At 46.3% G+C, this 21,502-nt stretch overlaps 1 protein-coding gene across 5 annotated transcripts; it reads left to right on the top strand.

Annotated features, from left to right (window-relative positions):
- Positions 1–2,854: 2,854 nt before the first annotated feature.
- On the top strand, positions 2,855–17,154 carry TIRAP (TIR domain containing adaptor protein). Of its 5 annotated transcripts, none has more exons than XM_029956987.1 (7): positions 2,855–2,937; positions 3,880–3,977; positions 6,764–6,916; positions 10,573–10,632; positions 13,161–13,319; positions 14,918–15,510; positions 16,070–17,154. In XM_029956987.1, exons 5-7 carry the CDS (start codon positions 13,253–13,255, stop codon positions 16,235–16,237), a joined length of 828 nt encoding a protein of 275 aa, XP_029812847.1. In that variant the 5' UTR covers positions 2,855–2,937; positions 3,880–3,977; positions 6,764–6,916; positions 10,573–10,632; positions 13,161–13,252; the 3' UTR covers positions 16,238–17,154. The 5 variants fall into 5 exon arrangements, with proteins under 5 accessions (XP_029812847.1, XP_029812850.1, XP_029812848.1 ...); XM_029956990.1 differs by having other exon boundaries at positions 14,918–15,496; positions 16,070–16,185; XM_029956988.1 differs by lacking the exon at positions 3,880–3,977 and having other exon boundaries at positions 2,863–2,937.
- The last annotated feature ends 4,348 nt before the right edge of the window (positions 17,155–21,502 follow it).

Below are 21,502 nucleotides of genomic sequence, written 5' to 3'. Positions count from 1 at the left end.
TTTTGGGTTTATTTTTTTATTTTGAGAGAGAGGAAAAGAGTACACACAAGACTGGGGGAGGGACAGAAGGAGAGAGAGAGAATCCCAAGCAAGCTCTGCGCTGACAGCTCAGAAACCATGAGATCATGACCGAAGCCAAAATCATGAGTCAGCCCCTCAACTGACTGAGCCACCCGGGCGCCCCAGATATTCCTTTTAGAAAACATCACACTGATTGCCTTGTAGAGAACAGGTTATGGTGTCAAAGCAGGAGGCCAGATGGCAGAGACAATGGGGCCCGCGCTGTCATGGGAAGAAGCTTGTGTATCCAAGAGGTGACAGTAGTAACAAGCTTGTGGGTTGGACAACTAGATGTATGTCTTGCCTGTCATAGATGTGAGGGTGCCAGAGAGAAGCAGTGTGGGGGACAAAATGAGTGAGGCAGTTTGAGACCTGTCGAGTCAAGGGTGCCTGGTAGAGATGTCTCAGCGGGAGTTGAAGTTATTGTCATGGCGCTGGGGATGATCCAGACTGTGGAGATGTGAACACCATGGTGATGCAGGGCATCCCACAAGGAGAGAACAGTAGGGAACCAAGGGGGACGCTGGAAGGACCCCAACAACATTTAAGGGGTGAACCAAAGGAGAGGAAGCTGAAGAGGTGGCCAGAGGCAGGAGAAAAGCCAGGAGCATGAGGTGTCACGGAAACCTAGAAGGAACGGTGGATGATACCCATGCATGCGTCCTGGCTGGATCGGTGCCAAGTAGGCCAGTGGGGACCCGAGGGAGAGCAGTTCTGGGAAGAAGGTGGTGTTCAAGGTGACAGTTGTTCAGAAGGGAGAAGTGAATGGGAGTAGAAATAGCTAGCAAAGTGTTCATTCCCCCTGAAAAGCGGCCTTTGGGGAGAAGAAGGAAACACAAAAGATGGGCCTGACTGATTATCGGTTGTGTAAGGGAGGGAGGCCAGGAGAGATGCCAGGGAGGTAACAGGAGGAGCCCCTGTGGGGGAAGAGCCAGGACTGATCAGGTGAGCAAAAGTGGAAGAGCCACCAGTGCTGAAATACAGGAAGGAACTTGGCCAGGGGCACGGGGCAGGGACAACTCAGGCCATACTCAACATCCGTGTTGAACCTGTAAGGGAGCCTGGTCAGGTGCCAATTATTCACTCCCCCTTCCTTCTGTACAGATACCCCCATCTATGGGTCGGCAGAAGAATGGGCTTCATCTGGCTTCACCCCAAAGCGACATCAAGATGACAAATACTGTATTTATTTATTTATTTATTAACGCAATAATGAATCTTCCATACTTCCACAGGGTTTTTTTTTTAAGTTTATTATGAGAGAGAGAGTGCGAGCAGAGGAGGGGCAGAAAGATGGAGAGAGAGCCACAGAGCTTTATTCAAACTTGTAGGCGAGCACTCTCACCATTGCATTCATGCCTCCCCTATCACTCTCTCTCGAGAGTCCAAGTCCAAGCCGTCTTTCCCTACGCCCCAACACTGAGCTGTCCGTGTTTCCTGGAGTTAAGTCGGCTCTGCACTGGAGCCCAGGGCCAATCCCTGGCCTCAGACTTTTCAGTCTAATAGGAGTGCTAACCCTCATCAGCTCAACTCCAGGCAGCACAAGGTATTACAGGGATTGTAGAGAAAGAGGTGGGAGGGGCAGGATTAAGAAAGGATTTCCTTTGCCAGCTGCAGAACTGAGCCTTCCCAGAAGGTGTCTGAGGAGCACAGCAGAAAAAGGGAGGACACCGTGGGTGGAGGGAAGAGCAGAGGTCAAGAACCCTGCAGGGAAAGCTGAGGTTGTGTTTCATAGGGTAAAAGAAACCTGCACTTCCTACCTACTTTATCTCATGGACTCCTCCCCACAGCACCTGAACCCGATCCTGTAATTCAGTGATAAGTGAACCCAGACAGGCTGCACACTTCCAAGGTCAGAGGGCTAGTAAGTGCTGAGCTCTGGATGTGAACCCTAGCGATCTTACTCCAGAGCCCTCCTGTCCAGCCTTATAACACACCACCTGCCAGGGTGAGCCACTAATTCTCTCGCTGGCTGGTGAGGAGAGTAGGAAATTAGACTGAAAGCGAGATCGTGAATATTCTGTCGGTCCTGTTAAACCATCTGCATCCTCCAGGCATTTCCTGCACACAGTTGTAGGAGCATTTCCAAACTGGCGTGTCAAGGAACACTGCTCAGGAAGACCCTGATATTTCCACCACGGTGAAACAAGTTTTGGTGAAACAAGTTTGGGAAATGCTACATGTTGCATTTCTTCCCCCGCCCAACCCGGGTTCCTCACAATGCAAACGGGCAGGGAAAGAAATCCTGCATTCTGTTTAACCCCGGATTCCGCCAACGTCTTGCTCACTACATTTGTGACATTGTGCTCTGTCACCCTGCAGAGCAGGGCTCCGAGCGCCCCTTCGGGAATCCCAGGGGGAGAGCAGCGCAGCGCGGGGTCTGGCGTCTGCTTCCAGCCCCCGCTTCAGTGTCCCGGGCGGCCCCTCTGCACCCCGAGAGCCAGCTTCCCACCTACCGCGTGGCCTCTGCACAATCTCAAGCTCCACTTTTCTTAATTGCAGAAAAGAAAAAAGGTACCGCGTCTTGCCTTGCAGGGTGTCAAGAGGACTAAATGAATGGAACGAGGGTTTCCTTCCTTCTCCCCGACGCGGAACAGTGTCCCGCTGGGTTTCGGACAGCCCCTTCTCCAGGTTTCCGTGGCGCGGCTCCCGGGCCGGGTGACGCGGCGGCGGGAGCTCCTCGCACGGTCAGGGCGCGGGCCAGGGAGGAGGAGGGGCCGCAGGCCGAGCCGCCCTGCCGCTTCCGGAGGAGCCGGGGGAGCCGGGCGGTCACGGCCAAAGGCCTGCGCGCTGCCACTTCCCCTCGCCGGGGGCGGCTGGCACCGCGAGGGAGCCGGAGCCAGCACCGCGGCGGGGGTCGCCGCCACCCACGCGCAGGTGACCGCTGGCGGGGACGCGGGGGCGGCATCGGGGAAGGGGGTCACCGCGGGAAGTGGGCGGGGCGGGGGAGGGTCCCCGGGGGCTTCGAGACCTCTGCGCCCCGGCCGTGCCTACGGGACTGGCCCGGTCCCTGCGGCACCTTGCCCGGGACACCGCCTTCCTCTCTCCTGCCACCCTTTCTTGGCTGCTTCCCGCACCCTGAACACGGAACACGGAACTTCGGCCCCCCCGAGAAAGTTGTCACCTACTCCGTCGCAAAGGAGTTCGTGCAGGGAACCCCCCCTCCTCCCCCACTTAGTTTGGGTTGAAGAGCCCGGCTGGGTCAGGTTGTTTCCATCTTTAACTGTAAAGAGTGTCTTTACCACGGTCTCTCGCAGCCTTCTTTGCTCTTCTGATGGGTTAATGTGTGGGGCTGTTTCAGCAAGCAGATGGCTTTAGTTAGGGTTCATGACCTATGGAGGCACTCCTTTCATGAACATTTATCCAGGGCTGGGCTACGTGTGCAATGCTGGAGTGACAGCCTTGGGCAGGACTGGTTCAGCCCTGTCCTCTCCTTGGAGACGGGTAAATTAGAAATTACAACTCGCCCTGGTAAATGCCACCTAGAGAGGGGCAGCCCCGCCGTAGCTAGGACACCTAAGCGGGGGGCGCCTAGGGTCAGGAATGACTGGCTGGCAGAGAAAGTCACATCTAGTTTGGTTGTTTGTTTCTTAAACTTTATTTTAAATGTTTATTTATTTCTGAGAGGGGGAGGGGCAGAGATTGAGAGCGGGACAGAGGATCTGAAGGGGGCTCTGGCCTGACAGCAGAAGTCAGATGCTTAACCAACTGAGCCACCAGGCACCCTTTTTTCCCCAACTTTAAAAAAATATTGCAATACGACCTGCGTACAGAGAAGTGCACAATAGTAAGTTTACGGCTTACTCTGTTTTCACACAGTGAATTTCCTGTGCAACCTGCATCCAGAAAAAGAAGAAAATACCACTAGCCCTCAGACGCCCTCCATGTCCACTTCCAACTGCTACTTTCATCTAAGGGTAACTACTACCCTGGCTTCTCACACCATAAAACAGTTTTACTTGGTTTTGAACTTTTGATAAATGGACAGTATGTGAGATGCGGCCATGTTACATTTAGCACTAATTCATTTACTCTCAACACACCTATAATTTTACACTGTACAGAGAGAATGCAATTTATTTCTCCTTTCCACTGGACACTTGGATTGACGGACATGGGTGGTTTCCTGTTTGGGCTTTTTTTTTAATAGTGCCACAAGGCATTCTTGTGCTTGTCTTTGGTGAACATAAAGAAGCAGTTCTGATGGGAATGTTCCTAAGTGTGGAATCACTGGATGTGTTCAGCTTTAGCATAGTTTTAGGCCAAATGGTTTTCCAAAGCGGTTGTACAAATTTACAGTCCCAGGAGCAGTGTGAGTTCCTATTCCTCCACACCTTGGCCAGTACGCAGTATGGTCCATCTTTGTCATTGTAGCCACTCTGCTCAGGGCATGGGCTGTGGTGTTGCTCTGAGGTGTTAATTTGCATTCCTCTTATGACTAATGAATCTGCATCTTTTCATGTATCTGTTGGACATGTGGATAGCCTTTTTGCAAAGTGTTCAATTCTTCTGCCCATTTTTTCAGTAGCTTGTCTCTTCTTACTAGTTTGCAAGACTTCTTAAATATTCTGGATGTGAAACATTCATTACATATATATTTTTTTTTTGAGACAGAGACAGACACGAGTGGGGAAGGGGCAGAGAGAGAAAGAGGCACAAAATCTGAAACAGGCTCCAAGCTCTGAACTGCCAATGTGGGGCTCGAACCCATGAACTGTGAGATCATGACCTGAGTCGAAGTCGGCTGCTTAACTGACTAAGCCACCCAGGCACCCCTGCAATGTATTTTTAAAATATCTTCTCTGTCTCTCAGGAGATTGCCTTTTTCATTCTCTTAATGATGCCTTTCGATGAACAGGAGTTCAGTTTAATGTTGCCCAGGGTATCATTTTTTTTCTTCTTCTGGATGGCTGTATTATTTATGGCTAGTTGAGAAACTCTTTACTTACCCCAAGGGGTGGTAGGTGGGCAAAATGAGTGAAGGTGGTCAGAAAGTACAAACTCCAGTTATGAAATAAATAAATCCTGAGGATGTAAATTTACACCATAGTGACTAAACAACTGTATTGCATATTTGAAGGTTTCTAAGAGAGTGGATTTATTCTCATTAGAAGAAAAAAAAGTGTAATTATGTAGTGATGGATATTAGCTAGATTTATTGCGGTGACCATTTCATAATATATACATATATTGGATCATCATGTTGTGCATTTGAAACTATTATGTTATATGTCAATTATGTCTCAATTTTATTTTGATTTTTTTATTAAAAATTTTTTAATATTATGTTTATTTTTGAGAGAGAGACAGAGAGAGCATGTGGAGGAGGAGCAGAGAGCAGGGGGAGACAAGAGGATCCAAAGCGGGCTCTGCATGACAGCAGAGAGCCCAATGCAGGGCTTGAACTCATGAACCGTGAGATCATGACCTGAGCTAAAGTTGGACACTTAACCGACTGAGTCACCCAGGTTCCCCCATCACAATTTTAAATAATCAGAAGAAAAGTCAGAAAGATAATGTCCTATGTTCTCCTCTAAATGTTTTATTGTTGGGGCACCTGGGTGGCTCAGTCGGTTAAGTGTCCGACTTTGGCTCAGGTCATGATCTCATGGTTCATGAGTTTGAGCCCCATGTCAGACTCTGTGCTGACAGCTCAGAGCCTGAAGCCTGTTCTGGATTCTGTGTCTCCCTCTCTCTCTGCCCCTCCCCTGCTTGTGCTCTGTCTCTCTGTCTCTCTCAAAAATAAACATAAAGTAATAAATAAATAAAAGTTTTATTGTTATTCTCACTTCCATCTACTTGAAATTAAAATTTTTGTATGTCTGAAATAGGGTCGAATTTACTTTTTTCCACAAGGTTATCAAAATTGATGCAGCACCATCTGTTAAAAAGACAATTTTCCCCACTGCATGGCGGTATCAGCTCTGTCATAAATCAGGAGCCTGCAGCGATGTGGGTCTGTTTCCGGATACCCTGTTCTTTCGTCATCTGTCTGTCCTTGTGAACCATGAGCACGCTGCCTTAATTGTTGCTTTATAAGATCTATGATTCTGGTAGTGGAAGCCCTCAGCATTGCTCTTCTTTAAGATCTTAGGGTTTTTTTTTATTTAACTATACCTCCCAAAGCCTTTTTTAAAAATATATAAAAAGTAGTCACTTTGTAAGCTCAATAGAGTATTAACATAAAAGGGTATATAATTGGCATAATTTGCAAAGTAAATACAAAATAAATTCATGCCATTTTAGTTTAAGTGAGCTTTAGTACCTATATGATATAGTTTCAAAACAGAATTTTAAAAAATTTTTTATTATTTATTTTTGAGAGAGAGAGGGGCAGAGCATGAGTGGGGGAGGGTAAGAGAGAGGGCGAGACACAGAATTTGAAGCAACCCCAGTCTCTGAGCTGTCAGCACAGAGCCTGATGCAGGGCTCGAACTCACGAACTGCAAGATCATGACCTGAGCCAAAGTTGGATGCTTAACCGACTGAGCCACCCAGGTGCCCCAAGTTCAGCATTTTAACCAACACCTATTTATTATCTCCCAGTTTCTGTGGGTCAAGGGCCTGGGCAAGGCTTGTCTGATGGTTCTGCTGGGGTCTCCCCGGGCTCCCCTCCAGGTAGTAGCTGGAGCTGCAGGGCTGTGGGGATGGAAATGGGGAGAGATCTCCTACCAAGCTCTCTTGACTTGTTCTTTGTTGGCAGAATTCATCTCCTTGCATTTCTAAGACTGAGGTCTGTTTTCTTGCTGGCTGTCAGCTGGAGATCACTGCTCTCCTGGAGGTTACTTGCAGAGATCACTCTGCTTCTAGAGGCTGCCTGCAATTTCTCGACACTGGCCTTCTCATGACACGGCTGGTAAGTTCTTCAAAGTCAGAATGGGAGTCTCTCTCCAGTCTGCTAAGTTAGGACTTGAACACAGACACACATGTGTCATATATAAGTATGAGTCAACGTTCACATATATGCTACATTCACATGTACATATCTTTTTAATAACTATTTTTTTAAGTAATCTCTACACCCAATGGGGGGCTCGAACTCATGACCCCAGGAGTAAGAGTCGTATACTCTACCGACTGAGCCAGCCAGGCGTCTCACATGTACACATCATATATAGTAAATATACATAGTGTGTATATATACTTATAAATGCATGTAGAGACATACACATCATATATAAAGTAACTACTCTATAAGCCACTCTCAAACACAATATTGTGTCTATCAAGCTATTAATTAAATTGAGTACTTTATCATTACTGTTGCTTTTGAGAGAGAGAGAATCTTAAGTAGGCTCCATGCTTAGTGCAGACTGATGCGGGCTTGATGTGGGGTTCCACACACACACACACTTCTCCAACCTTGCCCTTCCCGCCTTCCTCCTATAAGGACCCTTGTGATTACATTGAGCCCTTTAGGGTGATCCAGGATACTCTTACATCTCAAGATCATTTTTTTCCTAATGTTTATTTATTTTGAGAAAGGAAGAAAAAAAGAGCAAGGGAGAGGCAGAGAGAGAGAGAATCCCAACTAGGCTCTGCACCATCAGCACAGAGCCCAACACAGGGCTCCCCCTCACCAACTGTAAGATCATGATTTGAGCCAAAATCAAGAGTCAGATGCTTAACTGACTGAGTCACCCAGGCGACCCTCAAGATCCTTAATCTGATCTGCAAAGTCTATTTTTGCCATGTAAGGTAGCATATTCACTAGTTCTAAGGATTAGGGTGTGGACCGCTTTCAGGGACCATTATCCTATCCACCAGAGAAAGTGATTCCAACCTAACAGAAATGTAAGATACATATTCTAAGCATATGTCTTCCTATGTTTCAGTACATTCTCTGTATTAATAGATATTGGAGACCCAATAGGATATTGGATAATACTTAATACACTTTGTATTTTGTACAGTGAAACTTCACAAAATTTTCCACATATAATACATTCTACATATAACATTGCAAAAACAGTCTAAAAAACACAAATGGGGGGGGCGCCTGGTGGCTCAGATGGTTCAGTGTCCAACTCGACTTTGGGTCAGGTCATGATCTCATGGTTTGTGAGTTCGAGCCTTGCATCAGGCTCTCCGCTGACAACGTGGGGCCTGCTTGGGATTCCCTCCCTCTCTCTCTCTGCTTCCCCTTCGCGCGCGCTCTCTCTCTCTCTCTCTCTCTCTCACACACACACACACACACACACACACACACACACACACCCTCTCTCTCTCTCTCAAACTTTAAAAAAATTTTTTTATGTTTTTTATTTATTTTTGAGAGACAGAGAGAGACAGTGTGAACATGGGAGGGGCAGAGAGAGAGGGAGACACAGAATCTGAAGCAGGCTCCAGGCACTGAGCTAGCTGTCAGCATAGAGCCCAATGCGGGGCTCAAACCCACGAACAATGAGATCATGACCTGAACCAAAGCCGGATGCCCAACCGACTGAGCCACCCAGGTGCCCCCCAATATAAATAAACTTTAAAAATAAAAATAAAAAGCACTAACGGTATCATACTGTTGCTGTTTTAAAAGAAGTTTTCACTAGTTTTTTAAATCGAGAATTTGTAATTATCTACAAGGTAGGTATTTAGGTATATATCCTTTTACTTTATGAATTTTTGAAAAGCACGAGGAAAAGTGACTACACATAAGACCACACAAGTCCATGAATAGACAGAACTAGTGATTAGACTCTCCATTTGGAGATTTGGGTTCATATATTCTCATCTATTTGACAATGATATCTCCTATAGCTCATTATATATTACTAGTGCTAAATCTCGTAAAGATTAAAGCACATTTAAGTATGATAGCCCCACAACTTCAGCCGTACAAGAACTGAAAGATAACAAGGAAGGTGTAGTGGGGGGTTAGAGTCCAGGAAGTACAGTGTGTGGGGTTAATGGGACTTGTCTGCCATCTTCGTCAAAGATGCTGTTATTTCCTGTGTTTAAACTTTTCCATAACATTAGTCAAAAGGCTTATTTATACCAGCCCACTTACAGTGGCATATGCTGTTGGGCAATTGGATTTCTTAATCAAGCAATGAAAAGAGGCAATTACCAAAAATCAGCCTGAATTGCCAAAAGGGCAAGTCATGTCATAAAATGAGAAACTGAAACTTTTAAATCTACATCTGTTAAGATTAAAGTATTATGTTAATTTCTAACCTTTAAGCTATCATTAAAAATATCAAATGCTTCTCTAGTTTAGAAGTATATGGAGACCACAAAATGAATTTTAAAATTAAAACAAAATTGACAAAATATTGGAATAATATAAAAACCCAGACACGTTATGTCCGACTACTGGGGCAGAGAAAGGACGTCTGGATTGGTTGAAATGAAGATGTTGAGGGACACGAACCATAGACCTGGAGAAGGGTTCCAAAATCAGTGGTTATCGGGCATTGCCTTCACTTCAGTGCACCACTCAGGCTGTCTGAAATCCAAAGAATACGAGGTAGGAAAAGAACCACATACACCAGCCAGAGTTTGCCTTGTTGTGTCCCCTTGGCTAGGGTAGCAGCCAGCTGCTTGTCTCTTTCCATATGTCTCTGATTCCTGTGCCCATTCCACCTCTTTCTGCCCCCTTGCTGCAGGGGTTTAAGATCTCTCTTTTTTTGCACTTTCATACAGTTTCATGAATCATCAGTATCTTGTCTGATAGTCACTGGCTTGGCATAAAGGTGTTCTGCATTTAGCCAGGAACAGAGCAGCATCCTCAATAGCAAATAACATTCTTTCAATTTGGAAACTTCTTTTTTTTTTTAAACTTTTAAAAAAATGTCTTTATTTTATTTTGAGAGAAGGAGACAGAGAGTGAGCAAGGGGGTGGGGCAGAGAGAGAGGGAGACATGGAATCTGAAGTAGGCTCCAGGCTTTGAACTGTCAGCACAGAGTCCCACGCGGGACTCGAACCCGCGGACTGTGAGTTCAGAGCTGAGTCAGACGCTTAACCAACTGAGCCACCCAGGCGCCCTGTCAAGCTGTTTCTCTGGGAGTTCCCTGGGGTCTGCTTTGACCTCTGCGGATAGGCTGAAGTGAGAAAGCAAGCCTCTGCCCGCTGCTCCAGCCCTTGAGAACCGAGCCCCGAGCCCCGAGCCCGAGCCCCCCCCCTCCGCGAGCTCGAGCCCCGTTCTCTGTTCTCCACCAGCCCTCCACATCATTGTGGTGGGAAGGAAACAACAAATGCCCATTGAAGAGATAAGTCCTTCACATTTCCATTTCAATTCAGAAGCAGTTTGACAATCCCCCCCTCCAACTCCCCAAGTTCCAGAATTTGGATAACACTGATCTTAAGATTAGTTTGGGGAAAATGGGTTCCCATACTAAGTCTTCTAAACTGTGAATATCATGTATCCTTCCGATATGTAGATGATTTTAAATACATGCGAACCCACACTATTTTCTGAACATGATATGCTGTGAACCATTAGCACTTTACATGAAGTATCTTGTGTGGTCTTCACCATGAAGCTGAGCAGTTCTAGTCTTATTTTTGTTTCACAGGTGGAGAAGCTGAAGCTTAGCCAGATGAAGTAGCTTGCCAAAGGCCACAGTTAATAAGAGGTAAGCATCTAGGCACTCTACCTGCAGAGTCTGTAGACTTTACCACTTTGTGACACTACTCTAGGGAGGTAAGCCATGTGACACTAGCTCAGGGAGAGGGGAAGGAAGGGAGGAAGCAGGGGGGAGAGAGGGAAGCATGAGTGTTTGAATGGGTAGGTGGATGGAAGGAGTCATTCAAGGGAAGGCAGACTGGAGGAAAAATATCCTAAGGTTTCCTGCAGGTGCTCTCTCTCTGCCATTCAGCATCTGCCTACCTGGATAATAATTAGTTGTCCAAAGAGCAACTGTCCTTTCTCCATCTCAGCATTGACACAGGAAGTTCTTGTTTGTAAAGCCTACTTCTCTTTCTATTTTGAATATTAGCCTTGCTGGGTAGAGTATTCTTAGCTGCAGATTTTTCCTGCTCAGCTCTTTGAATATATCATGCCTTCTGGCTTGCACAGTTTGTGCTGAAAAATCTGCTCCTAGCCTTATGGGTTTTCCCTTATAAGAAACCATCTTCTGTCTCGCTGCTTTTAAGATTTTTCCTTATTATTCTATTTTGCCAGTTTAATTATATGTCTTGGTGTGGATTTCCTTTCGTTGGTTTTGTTGGGGATTCTCTGTGCCTCCTGGGTCTAGATATGTTTCCTTCCCCAGATTAGGGAAGTTTTCAGCTTCTATTTCTTCAGATATATTTTCTGCTTCCTTTTCTCTCTCTCCTTCCTCTGAGAGCCCTATATTTTGAATGTTATTATGTTTGATGAAGTCACTGAGATCCCTAAGTCTATTCTTGTTTTGCATAATCCTTTTTTCTCTCTTTTGTTCAACTTGATTACTTTCTACTACTTTATCTTCTAGGTCACTAATTTGTTCTTTTGCTTCTTCCATCCTGCTGTTCATTCCATCAAGCTGTGTTTTCAGTCTCATTTACTGCACTTCTTTAAATCTCTGATTCTTTTTTAACTCTAATCTCTGTGGTAAGGGTCTCCTTGAAGTTTTCTATTTTTTTCTCAAGTCTACTGAGCATTCTTGAGTGTTACTTTAAATTCCCCATCAAACAGATTACTTATCCCTGTTTTTCTTAGATTTCTGGCTCTGGCCTTAAGTTGTTCTTTCATTTGGGATAAATTCCCCCATCTTCACATTTGGTCTAAGCCTCTGCCTTCTTCTCTGTGTTAGAAAAGCAGGTTATGTCTGCGGCTCCCGAAAGCAATGGACATTATGAAGAAGAGGTCATGGAGTGCCCAAGGCCTGGGGCTTCAGGGACAGTCTCTGGGGTGTGCTACATGCACTCAGCTGCTGTGTTGTGGCTGCTCTATCCTTCAGGCCAGTTGTCTGCAGAGGCTCTCCTGGCCTGCAGTGGGCTAGGTGTTCAGCTCTGGTCTGCTTGTTAAATGAGACCTGATACTATTCCTAATAGAGCCAAAGCCCGGCAGAACTCTCTGGTCAGGAGATGTGGTGTGGGCAGGGGTTTGTGCTGGTCTTCCAGGGGAGGGGCCCTCTGCCCCCTGTGCTGGGACTGAGACATGCTTGCTGGAAAGGGGCAGCCCCACCAGAGAGCAGGGGAGGAGTGGGAGAGCAGGGCTGGGGTAAGCAGGTTAGGCAGCCAGTGTCCTGCTAGGCTGCTTCCCCCGCCCAGTGGTTCCCTGTTTGTGCTGAGATACAGGGGGGAGGGAAATGGTGCAGGCTGGCTCCTTTGTTGCAGGAGAGCTCTCTCCGTGAACTGCCTCTCAGGAGAAGGGCAGTAATATCTCTTTTGTGCCCCAGGCCCTCTTCAGATCACTGTTCCCCATTGCTCTCCTTGCTGGCCCACTGGGAGCAGGGCAGCACCCTCCGGCTCTCTCCCAGCCAAGCCCTCCAACCTTCACAGCTCCTGCCTTTAAGCCCCGCTAATTGCAAAATCTCATGAAATTCAGCTCTCTCGCTTCCCTAGCCCAATGGCTTTGGGGGAAACGTTCTCCTTGCCCCCTTGCGTGCATCTCCGAGTGTTGCTGCTCTCTCTCTCTCTTGCACTTCTCTGTGCCTGAGGCCCCCTCCCCTCTGCAGCAGCCAGGATCTCTTTTCCCCCCCAAACCACATCTCCACGCTTCCTACCTTCTTCACTGTGGCCTCTTCTCTCCCTTTAGTTGTGGAGTTTGCCCTGCCAGTCCTCAAGTTGATTTCTGGGGCATTTAGGATGACTCGGGAGTCATCTGTGTTCCTGGGTCCTCCTACTCCAATGCCATCTTCTCCCCAACCCCCCACTCCTCTGACACAGGAAGTCCTTCCCCATGGCTTCCTGCCAGCCACCCTTCCCCACATCCCCAGGCAGCACAGGACAGTTCCTCAACTAGTCAATGCTGAGCTCCTACTCTGTGAGTCTCACCACATCACACAGATCTGGGTTTTTCTGGAAGTCCGCTCCAATCACAGTGGTGGATAAGGGATAGGGATGAGAGAGAGATTGAGCCTCTGTCAGGCTCTAGGAGAGAACATCTAGAGCCCACACACTGGGACTAGGAGTAAGGTAAGTACAGTTTTTGTGATCCTCTCTCTGTCTCTTATAGGATGGCTGTTCCATAAGGTCAAGACTGAGTCCCCTCCTTTCTCCCACTTTACCAATGCCTGGTCTCATGGGGTTAGTTTTGAGCCCAACACCATGGCATCATCAACCTCCTTCTCAGCTCCTCGCTCCCGGTCCAAGAAGCCTCTGGGCAAGATGGCTGGTGAGTGGAAACAGACTTCTAATTCCGCTCTGGTTCACAGCTATGAGTGTAGTCGTTAGTATTCTTGTACGTGAGGTGGATGGGCTGCCTGGCCCAAATGCAGCAGGAAATGCTGGGGAGGCTGAAGATGGAGGGCTCCTGCCTTGACCTCGGAGCCCGGATGCTTTGTGGTGAGTGAGGAGAGGCAAGCATCATAGAACCTTCAGTCCTATGGGCTCACAGCCTTTCCACGCATGCTCAGTGAATTTCCTAGCCTGGAAACCATTGTGCTGAGCACTTAGCAGTGTGTTTCTTGTCATCTAAGTCCTTCAGAACCATTCAGAGGAAGGAGCCAGGCAGAGTGAGAAAACACATTAATCTCCAGAACGGTAAACTTTCTGTCCCTATCAGACGCTGGAGGGGTGCCTGCATGGCTCAGTTGGGTGAGCCATCTGTCTTTGGCTCAGGTCATGATCTTGCAGTTTTTGAGTTCGAGTCCCGCATCAGGCTCTGTGCTGACGGCTCAGAGCCTGGAGCTTGTTTCAGCCTCTGTGTCTCCTACTCTCTCTGCCCTTTCCCTGCTCACACTGTCTCTCAGAAGTAAATAAACATTAAAAATATTTTTTTCTTTAAAAAGCTTGAAAAGCTAGGCTGATAATCATTATGGAATACTTATAATATACCAGACACTGCATTATCTCAGTTAATCTTCCACAACAATTAACATGTGCCCATTTTACAGATGAGGAAATGGGAGACATTGACTTGCTTCGGGTCATACAGAAAGCAAGCTATAGGTCCACAATCAAATCTATGCCTGGCTCCGAAGTGTAGGTTGTGAATCACTAGGCGGCTCTCTGCTCTTCAGGAGCTGTGAGCAGTAATCCTCTGCCATACTTTTGTTTTACCACTTAGCAACGATCTGGGATTTCTCAGGGCCAAACAGATGCCAATCCCAGCCCTCTTTCCCTCCCAAAACAGGTTGCCACCCTTAATCTAAATCCACTTCCCCTCAGTGCAGAAAGTGGGTTTGTGAACGGATTGATCCTCACCAGCTTAACACAGCTCTACTTTCAGACTAGCAAGCAAATGGTTGGCTAGTGAGCGCTAGTGGGAAGTTCTAGGTAGCGGAAGTAAGCTCAGAGTACCAGAAATCGAAGGGCCTGGAATAGGGCAAAGCCATCTTTCCTAATCAGGCCGGCGAAATAGCCAGAGTTCTTTCCTTTCTCTTTTTTTAGTTTCATATTGTTGTTATACAAAAGTTTTTTTTTTAATTTAGTTATTGACATATAATTGACATACATTATATTAGCTTCAAGTGTAATGATTCAATATTTGTATATATTGTGAAATGAAAGCCTGTATGTTGTACATTACATTCTCATTGCTCATAAAAGAGCCAGAGTTTTTATGATTTTCCAAACCTTTAAAGCTAATGGGACCTTGAAGGCCAGTCCTGAAGGACGGATAGAACAGCAGAGCGGTAGGTCTCTGTGAGTCAGGGGGCATGTTGGCTGGTGCAGGGCGATGGGCTGGACCTGCCAGTTTTGGGGTCCTCTGTCCAGGGCAGGGCAGTCCGGTGAGAATCCCAGGCTTGAGCGGTGTTTCTCTGCCCGCAGACTGGTTCAGACAGGCCCTGTCGAAGAAGCCCAAGAGAATACTGGAATCCTCGGAAAGCCCCTCCAGTGACGTCTCACAGCCGAGCTCCCAGGACGACACCCCGCGCCTGGGCCTCAGCTCAACCTCGTCTCCTACCCCCCAACCGACACACGTGGGCGCCAGCGGCAGCGGCCGCTGGAGCAAGGACTATGACGTGTGCGTGTGCCACAGCGAGGAGGACCTGGCAGCCGCCCAGGAGCTGGTCTCCTACCTGGAGGGCAGCGCGGCCAGCCTGCGCTGCTTCCTGCAGCTCCGGGACGCGACGCCAGGCGGCGCCATCGTGTCCGAGCTGTGCCAGGCACTGAGCAGCAGTCACTGCCGCGTGCTGCTCATCACACCCGGCTTCCTGCAGGACCCGTGGTGCAAGTACCAGATGCTGCAGGCCCTGACTGAGGCTCCCGGGGCGGAGGGCCGCACCATCCCCCTGATGTCGGGCCTCACCAGAGCCGCCTACCCCGCTGAGCTACGGTTCATGTACTTCGTGGACGGCCGGGGCCCCGATGGCGGCTTCCGCCAAGTCAAGGAAGCTGTCATGCGTTGTAAGCTATTAGGGGTAAGGGAGAATGGGAAGGTGGCTCCGCCACAGGAACTGCTCCACTTTGGCTTTTATGGGACAGCCACTGTAGCCCAGCAGCTCAAGATGCAGTCTCTGGAAAAGCCTGGAAGTTATTTGGCCCCTCTAGACTTGGGCTTCCCCACTGGTAGAGTGAGGATAGTATATACCTAAATGAGTATATACACTAAACAAGTGCTCAGGCTATGGGCTGGCACATGTAAAATACTCCTCACAGGCAGGGCCTAGCCTATCAAGTCTTCAATAAATAGCCATTCTCATTATAGGTATTAATAGTAGTTGGGTATTAATAGTTTCTCTCTCTGAAGTCAGGTTGGAGATGTTCCCCCCGACCCAGGAAAATTTCATGAGGGACAGTGGTGCAAAATAATGGGAAAGAATTGTGTATCTGTGGGTGGGGGGGTTTCTATTACAGTGGGGTTGGAAGTAAAATAGATAAAAAGGTAGAAGAGGCAAAGAGGCAGGGCCCACTGCTGGAGACAGGTGCTGGGGTTTGGAAAGAGTGACAAGCCCTGTCGTTCTGTTTGGTCCCTTTCAGATCTGCAGACCATCAGTTGACACCTCTACCACCATGGGACCCAGAAAGTTGGAGCAAAGCTGGAAATTGAGTTGGAGAGCCCAGGGCGTCACAGGGCCTGGGATTCCGGTGGCTGCGACAAGGTGTAAAGAACCAGGCATAAGGAAGCAGTCTGCACTTTGTATGTGATCCTGGGCTCAGACGGTCCATCAGGCTCCCATTACTGTGGGCTCCCCAGGAACGCCCTGGGGTAGCCAGGGACTCCCCCATGAAGGCCACGGGGAACCTGGGGACTCCCCCCAGGGAAGGCATGAGGAAACTGGGGACTTCCCAGAAAGGCCATGGGGGAAGCCAGAAAGTGTAGGTGGTGGGAGGTGTGGATACCAAGATGATCACCAGTGTTTTGCGTCGTGCCTAACTGGACACATGAAGCCTGGCACATGCCTACATCTTGCCCTGGAACTGGGCATCACTATGGAGACGCCCTCCCCCTAAAGAGGTCATCCGCCTGATTCATGACTAGAAGCCTACACCGCCTGCTTCAGCGGGGATGAGGTCCCCATTTGTAAAATATGATTTGCCATTTGTATATATTGTGAAAAAAATTTTTTATTCTTCATTATTTTATTACATACAAAGAATATAATGGACACTGGGCATCAGGAGAAAGCAACAGGTGCCGAGTCCTTCACATCACACTACCACCCTTCTCTTTCCCAGGGACGCTGTTCACTTCAGAAAGCTACATGAAAAACGTGCTCAGCCCTGTTCTGTACTTTTACTGCACGTGTGTCACTAAGACACACATAGAAACTACTCTGAATAGTCAGGAGGCGGCAGGGAGCAGGTGGGGGGAGGCAAGGAAAAGCTCAGACCCTACACCTGGGTCAGGAGCCCACCCACCGAGCCTTTGACTCCTGGGGGCCTCATCAAAGGTCTGACTAGAACCCACGCTTTTACACGCTGCTTTACGTCTGCACTGAGAGAGGAGCTGTTTTCTTCTGGCAGATCGCGGTGCACCTTGTGGGACGGAGTTTCATTAACCTGTTCTCAGTGGGTCTGCTGTGGCACTGAAATGAATTTCTAATATATTCCCCTGATGTGTACTTTTGTGCCCTCTCTCTCGCTTCTCCCTACCATGTCCCCTCCTTTTACTGGAAAAAATTCATATACATACATATATACACACATATATATGAGACATAATTAATATTATCATTAGTTTCAGGTGAAAAAAATGATTTGCCATTTGTATATATTGTAAAAAAACTTTTTTATTATGCATTATTTTACTATGTACAAAAGGACCAAAGAATGTAATGTACACTAGTGTACCTTCCACCCAGCTTAAGAAGCTAAACCTGGGGCACCTGGGTGGCTCAGCTGATTAATTAAGCCTTCAACTTCGGCTCAGGTCATGATCTCATGTTCTCGAGTTCAAGCCCTGTGTCGGGCTCTGTGCTCACAGCTCAGAGCCGGGAGCCTGCTTCAGATTCTGTGTCTCCCTCTCTCTCTGCCCCTCCCCCACTCATGCTCTGTTTGTCTCAATAATAAATAAAAACATATAAAAATTTTTTGAATTCTGAATTTATCAGTTAGCTTTTCACTTATACATCCCTGAGAACCTTTTTGCGTTTACATGGATTTGTACTGTACTTAATGGTATTATAATGTTCGTATTCTACAAATTACCTTTTTTTTTAACCACATGGTAAGATTTATCCATGTGGATGCATGTAATGCAAGGTTCTCTCATGTAAATATACTACTATTCAGTCACACGTTCCTTTACAGACAGACATTTGGTTATTTGCCATTTGTTGCTCGTAAAAACAATGAGTTTATAAACATTTTTGAGCATGTTTCCATGAGCAAGATTTTCTAGGACTTAGCCTAGATTGGGAACAGCTGGGCAATAAATACACATCTTCAGTTTGGGTAGAAAATGCCAAATTTTCTGCCAAATTGGCTGGGTCGATGTGTGTTCCCACCATTAGTGTGTAAGATTTCCCACTTTTTCATGTTCTTACTAACACTTAGGATTATCAGATTGGAAAATGTTAGTTGATCTGGTGGGTGAAAACTGGTATCCTTTTTTACTTTTTAATCTTGTTGGTGTGTGTGTGAGAAATTCCATGTGTGTCATAAACCGAAGAGAAAATGTGATGAATACTCATACCCACCACCCGGGGGCTTCAACAATTACCAGCTCAGAGCTAAGCTTCTATCAGCAATCACCCTACTCATTCCCTCCCCACCAGATTCCTTTGAAGCAAATCCCAGGCATTATTTTGTTCCTACTATGTATGTTTTTAGAAGTTGTTTTAAAGAACAGAATGTTTTATTTTTTAATATAAAAACTTTTGCCTATTACTTTGTAGTCTGTGTTTTTGTATCTTATTTAAGAAATCCTTCCCTATTCCTATATTTTCTTCTGGAGCTATTTAAGAGGGGAAGCTGGGAAGCTTTGTTTGGGATTCTGCTGGTGTTGCTCTCGGCTTATAAGTAAAAGGTCCAATTTCTTCTTCCCATTTGAATGGCCACTCTTTTTTTTTTTAAGATTTTAAAAAATATTTTTGAGAGAGAGAGAAAGACAGTGTGAGCGGGAGAGGAGCAGAGAGGGAGGGAGACACAGAAACTGAAGCAGGCTCCAGGCTCTCAGCTAGCTGTGAGCACAGAGCCCGATGCGAGGCTCAAACTCATGAACTGCGAGATCATGACCTTAGCTGAAGTTGGACCCTTAACAGACTGAGCCACCCAGGTGCCCCATGAAGGGTCACTCTTCACTGACTATGAGTCTGTCCTTTCCTCCCGCTGACTGTGATGTCACTGCTGCCATTACGTTATGTGTGGGGGTGTCCTCTGTGTGTTTGTGAATCCCTGCATCAGTGACACACTGGCTCACTTACTATGGCTTTTAAGGAAGTCGTGGGACACCTGGGTGGCTCAGTTAAGCATCTGATTTCAGCTCAGGTCGAGATATCATGGTTCGTGAGTTCAAGCCCCGTGCTGGGCTTTTAACTGCCAGTGCGGAGCCTGCTTCAGATTCTCTGCCTCCCTCTCTCTCTCTCCCTCACTCCTGCAGGCACGTGAGCACGCTCTCTCTCTCTCTCAAAAATTAAATAAATTAAAATTAAAAAAACATTAAAAAAAGTCTTGATGTCTATTAGTATTTTTACTGGGCTTATACTGAGTTGAGAGAGTAATTTGGAAAGAATTGATATTTCTTATGTTGAATTTTTCTCTCCATAAAAATGGTGTGTCTCCATTATTGAGATCTTTAAGTGTATTTCTTTTTTAATGTTTTTAATGTTTTGTTTATTTTTGAGAGAGAGAGAGAGAGAGACAGCATGAGCAAGGGAGGGGCAGAGAGGGAGACACAGAATCCGAAGACAGGCTCCAGGCTCTGAGCTAGCTGTCAGCACAGAGCCCGACGCGGGGCTCAAACCCACAAACCGTGAGATCATGACCTAAGCTGAAGTCTGACGCTCAACCAACTGAGCCACCCAAGTGCCCCTAGGCCTAGCATTTTCTTTATGGAAAGATTTAAATCCACAATTTCAATATCTTAAAGGGTTATAGATCTATTCAGATTTTCCATTTCTTCTGAAGTCAATTTAGCCAGAGTAAACAGTCAATGAAAAATATAAGTAAGACCAGCTTGAATAAGTTTTCAATTTCCATTTCCTGGATCACATAGAACAGATCTGAATTCTAAACCTACACGAAGACTGGCCTGTGTTTATGAATACTCAGGGGATTTTTTTTCTTCCCACCATATCCAGATGTTGAGGTAGATAAATTTGAGTATCTTGTCCCCTTCAGGGGGACAGCTTTTGTTTAGTTTTTAAAAGTTGGCCCTTTTACTGAGGTGGTGGACCTTAGAGATTTTGGCTCTAAGGAAAATGCTCTCTTCCAATCCCTCACCATGTATAAGCCCCCGGGTCTTGTCTTCTGTGCCTTAAACATCAAATTGAAAGCCCAAGGCTCTTGATTTCCAGAAATGAGCAATCACTCCTAGCACTTAAGCCTCAGTATCCACCTATCATTTTATAGATTCATGTTGCCAAATTTTTCATTGCTGAAAATGTTATTAAGACAGCAGCAATGTAACCAAATGAATGTTTTAAATTTTGCACCCAGAACATTCAGGTGTTTTTAGCTGATCCGTTTTTAGGATATCTGGTCTATCATAAGGCCTGAAATGGAAATGTTTAGTCTTTAAAATAAAAAGATTTGGGAGAGGTTTGAGCTTTCTCAACAAGACTGAAGGACTAATGCTTATAGACAGACGAGGGCTTTCCAGTGTTAGCCTTCTCATATAGCAGTGAAGCTCTCTGCGAAGAGAGAAACAATCCACATCTGTGCTGGCCAGTGTGACAGCCAGCAGCCAGAGAGGCCAGCAAGGCACCTGACACATGGCAGTATGGCCGAGGGATTGAATTTCTAAATAAATAAATACAATAAAAAAAAAGAGACATTTTGCTCTAGTCTTGCACAGTTTGACTTCCTACTTTATATTCCCAGAAGGTGGGGGATGTTATCCAGGAAACTTGCGGATACGCAGCATGTTTTGGGCTGAAAATGACAATTCCAGATCCCAAGACTCCCTTACTAACGTTCTCTACTTCACAGTACAATTAGCCTTTTCTCCAACTCATAATAGTATTTCTGGTAGAAATAACCCCAAACCAAACTGTCATTGACATACAGTATACTTCGTTTTTGACTAACTGAAAACTGCAAAAATTGCCTCTCCCATAATCTGAAAAATACAAACTCAAAATAAAACTGAGATTAGCAAAAATAGCACAACTTCTGATGAACTAAATTTGATAAAATTTCTATCTGTCAAATTATCTAATCTGTCAAATGGACTAGCCTGAAATAATGGCCACAAAGGAAACTTACAAAAGGAGAAATGGATGGTTCAGTTGGTTAAGCATCCGACTTCCACTCAGGTCATGATCTCTAGGTCTGTGAGTTCAAAATCTGCATGGGGCTCTGTGCTGATGGCTCAGAGCCTGGAGCCTGCTTCAGATTCCGTCTCCCCCGCCTTCTCTGCCCCTCCCCAGGTTGTGTGCACACTCTCTCTCAAAAATAAATAAACATTAAAATTTTTTAAAAAAAACAAAGGGAGAAATTATAAGTAAAATTTTTATATGGCAGGGGAAAAAAGGAAAGAAAAGAAACTCTGACAGATGATTTATATTCTAGCTGCACATCACACCCCTGGAATCGCATAGCAGACCTATGGGCAAACTAGGTAACACAGGAGGCAGAAGCCCCCAGCCTGGTAGAAAAGAAGGTGATGGACATGCATTTCTGCCCTGTTCACTTACCTTTCTTTTCAGCACTAAACAAGACGAAAATTTCTGTGAAATGAAAATGGCTGCAAAATGGGTGAACAATGGAAATGGTTTAATGGCTCTCTTACAAAAAATCGGCCAAGAA

Source organism: Suricata suricatta, chromosome 11, assembly GCF_006229205.1.
Source record: "Suricata suricatta isolate VVHF042 chromosome 11, meerkat_22Aug2017_6uvM2_HiC, whole genome shotgun sequence".
Taxonomy (NCBI): domain Eukaryota; kingdom Metazoa; phylum Chordata; class Mammalia; order Carnivora; family Herpestidae; genus Suricata; species Suricata suricatta.
This window is presented reverse-complemented; position numbering and strand designations above follow the sequence as displayed.

Coding starts and splice junctions, on each gene's coding strand:
- TIRAP (XM_029956986.1), top strand. CDS start 14,806: ATGTTGGCTGGTGCAGGGCGATGGGCTGGACCTGCCAGTTTTGGGGTC. Junction 15,511..16,069: donor TGCGTTGTAAGCTATTAGGG/GTAAGGGAGAAT, acceptor GGTCCCTTTCAG/ATCTGCAGACCATCAGTTGA.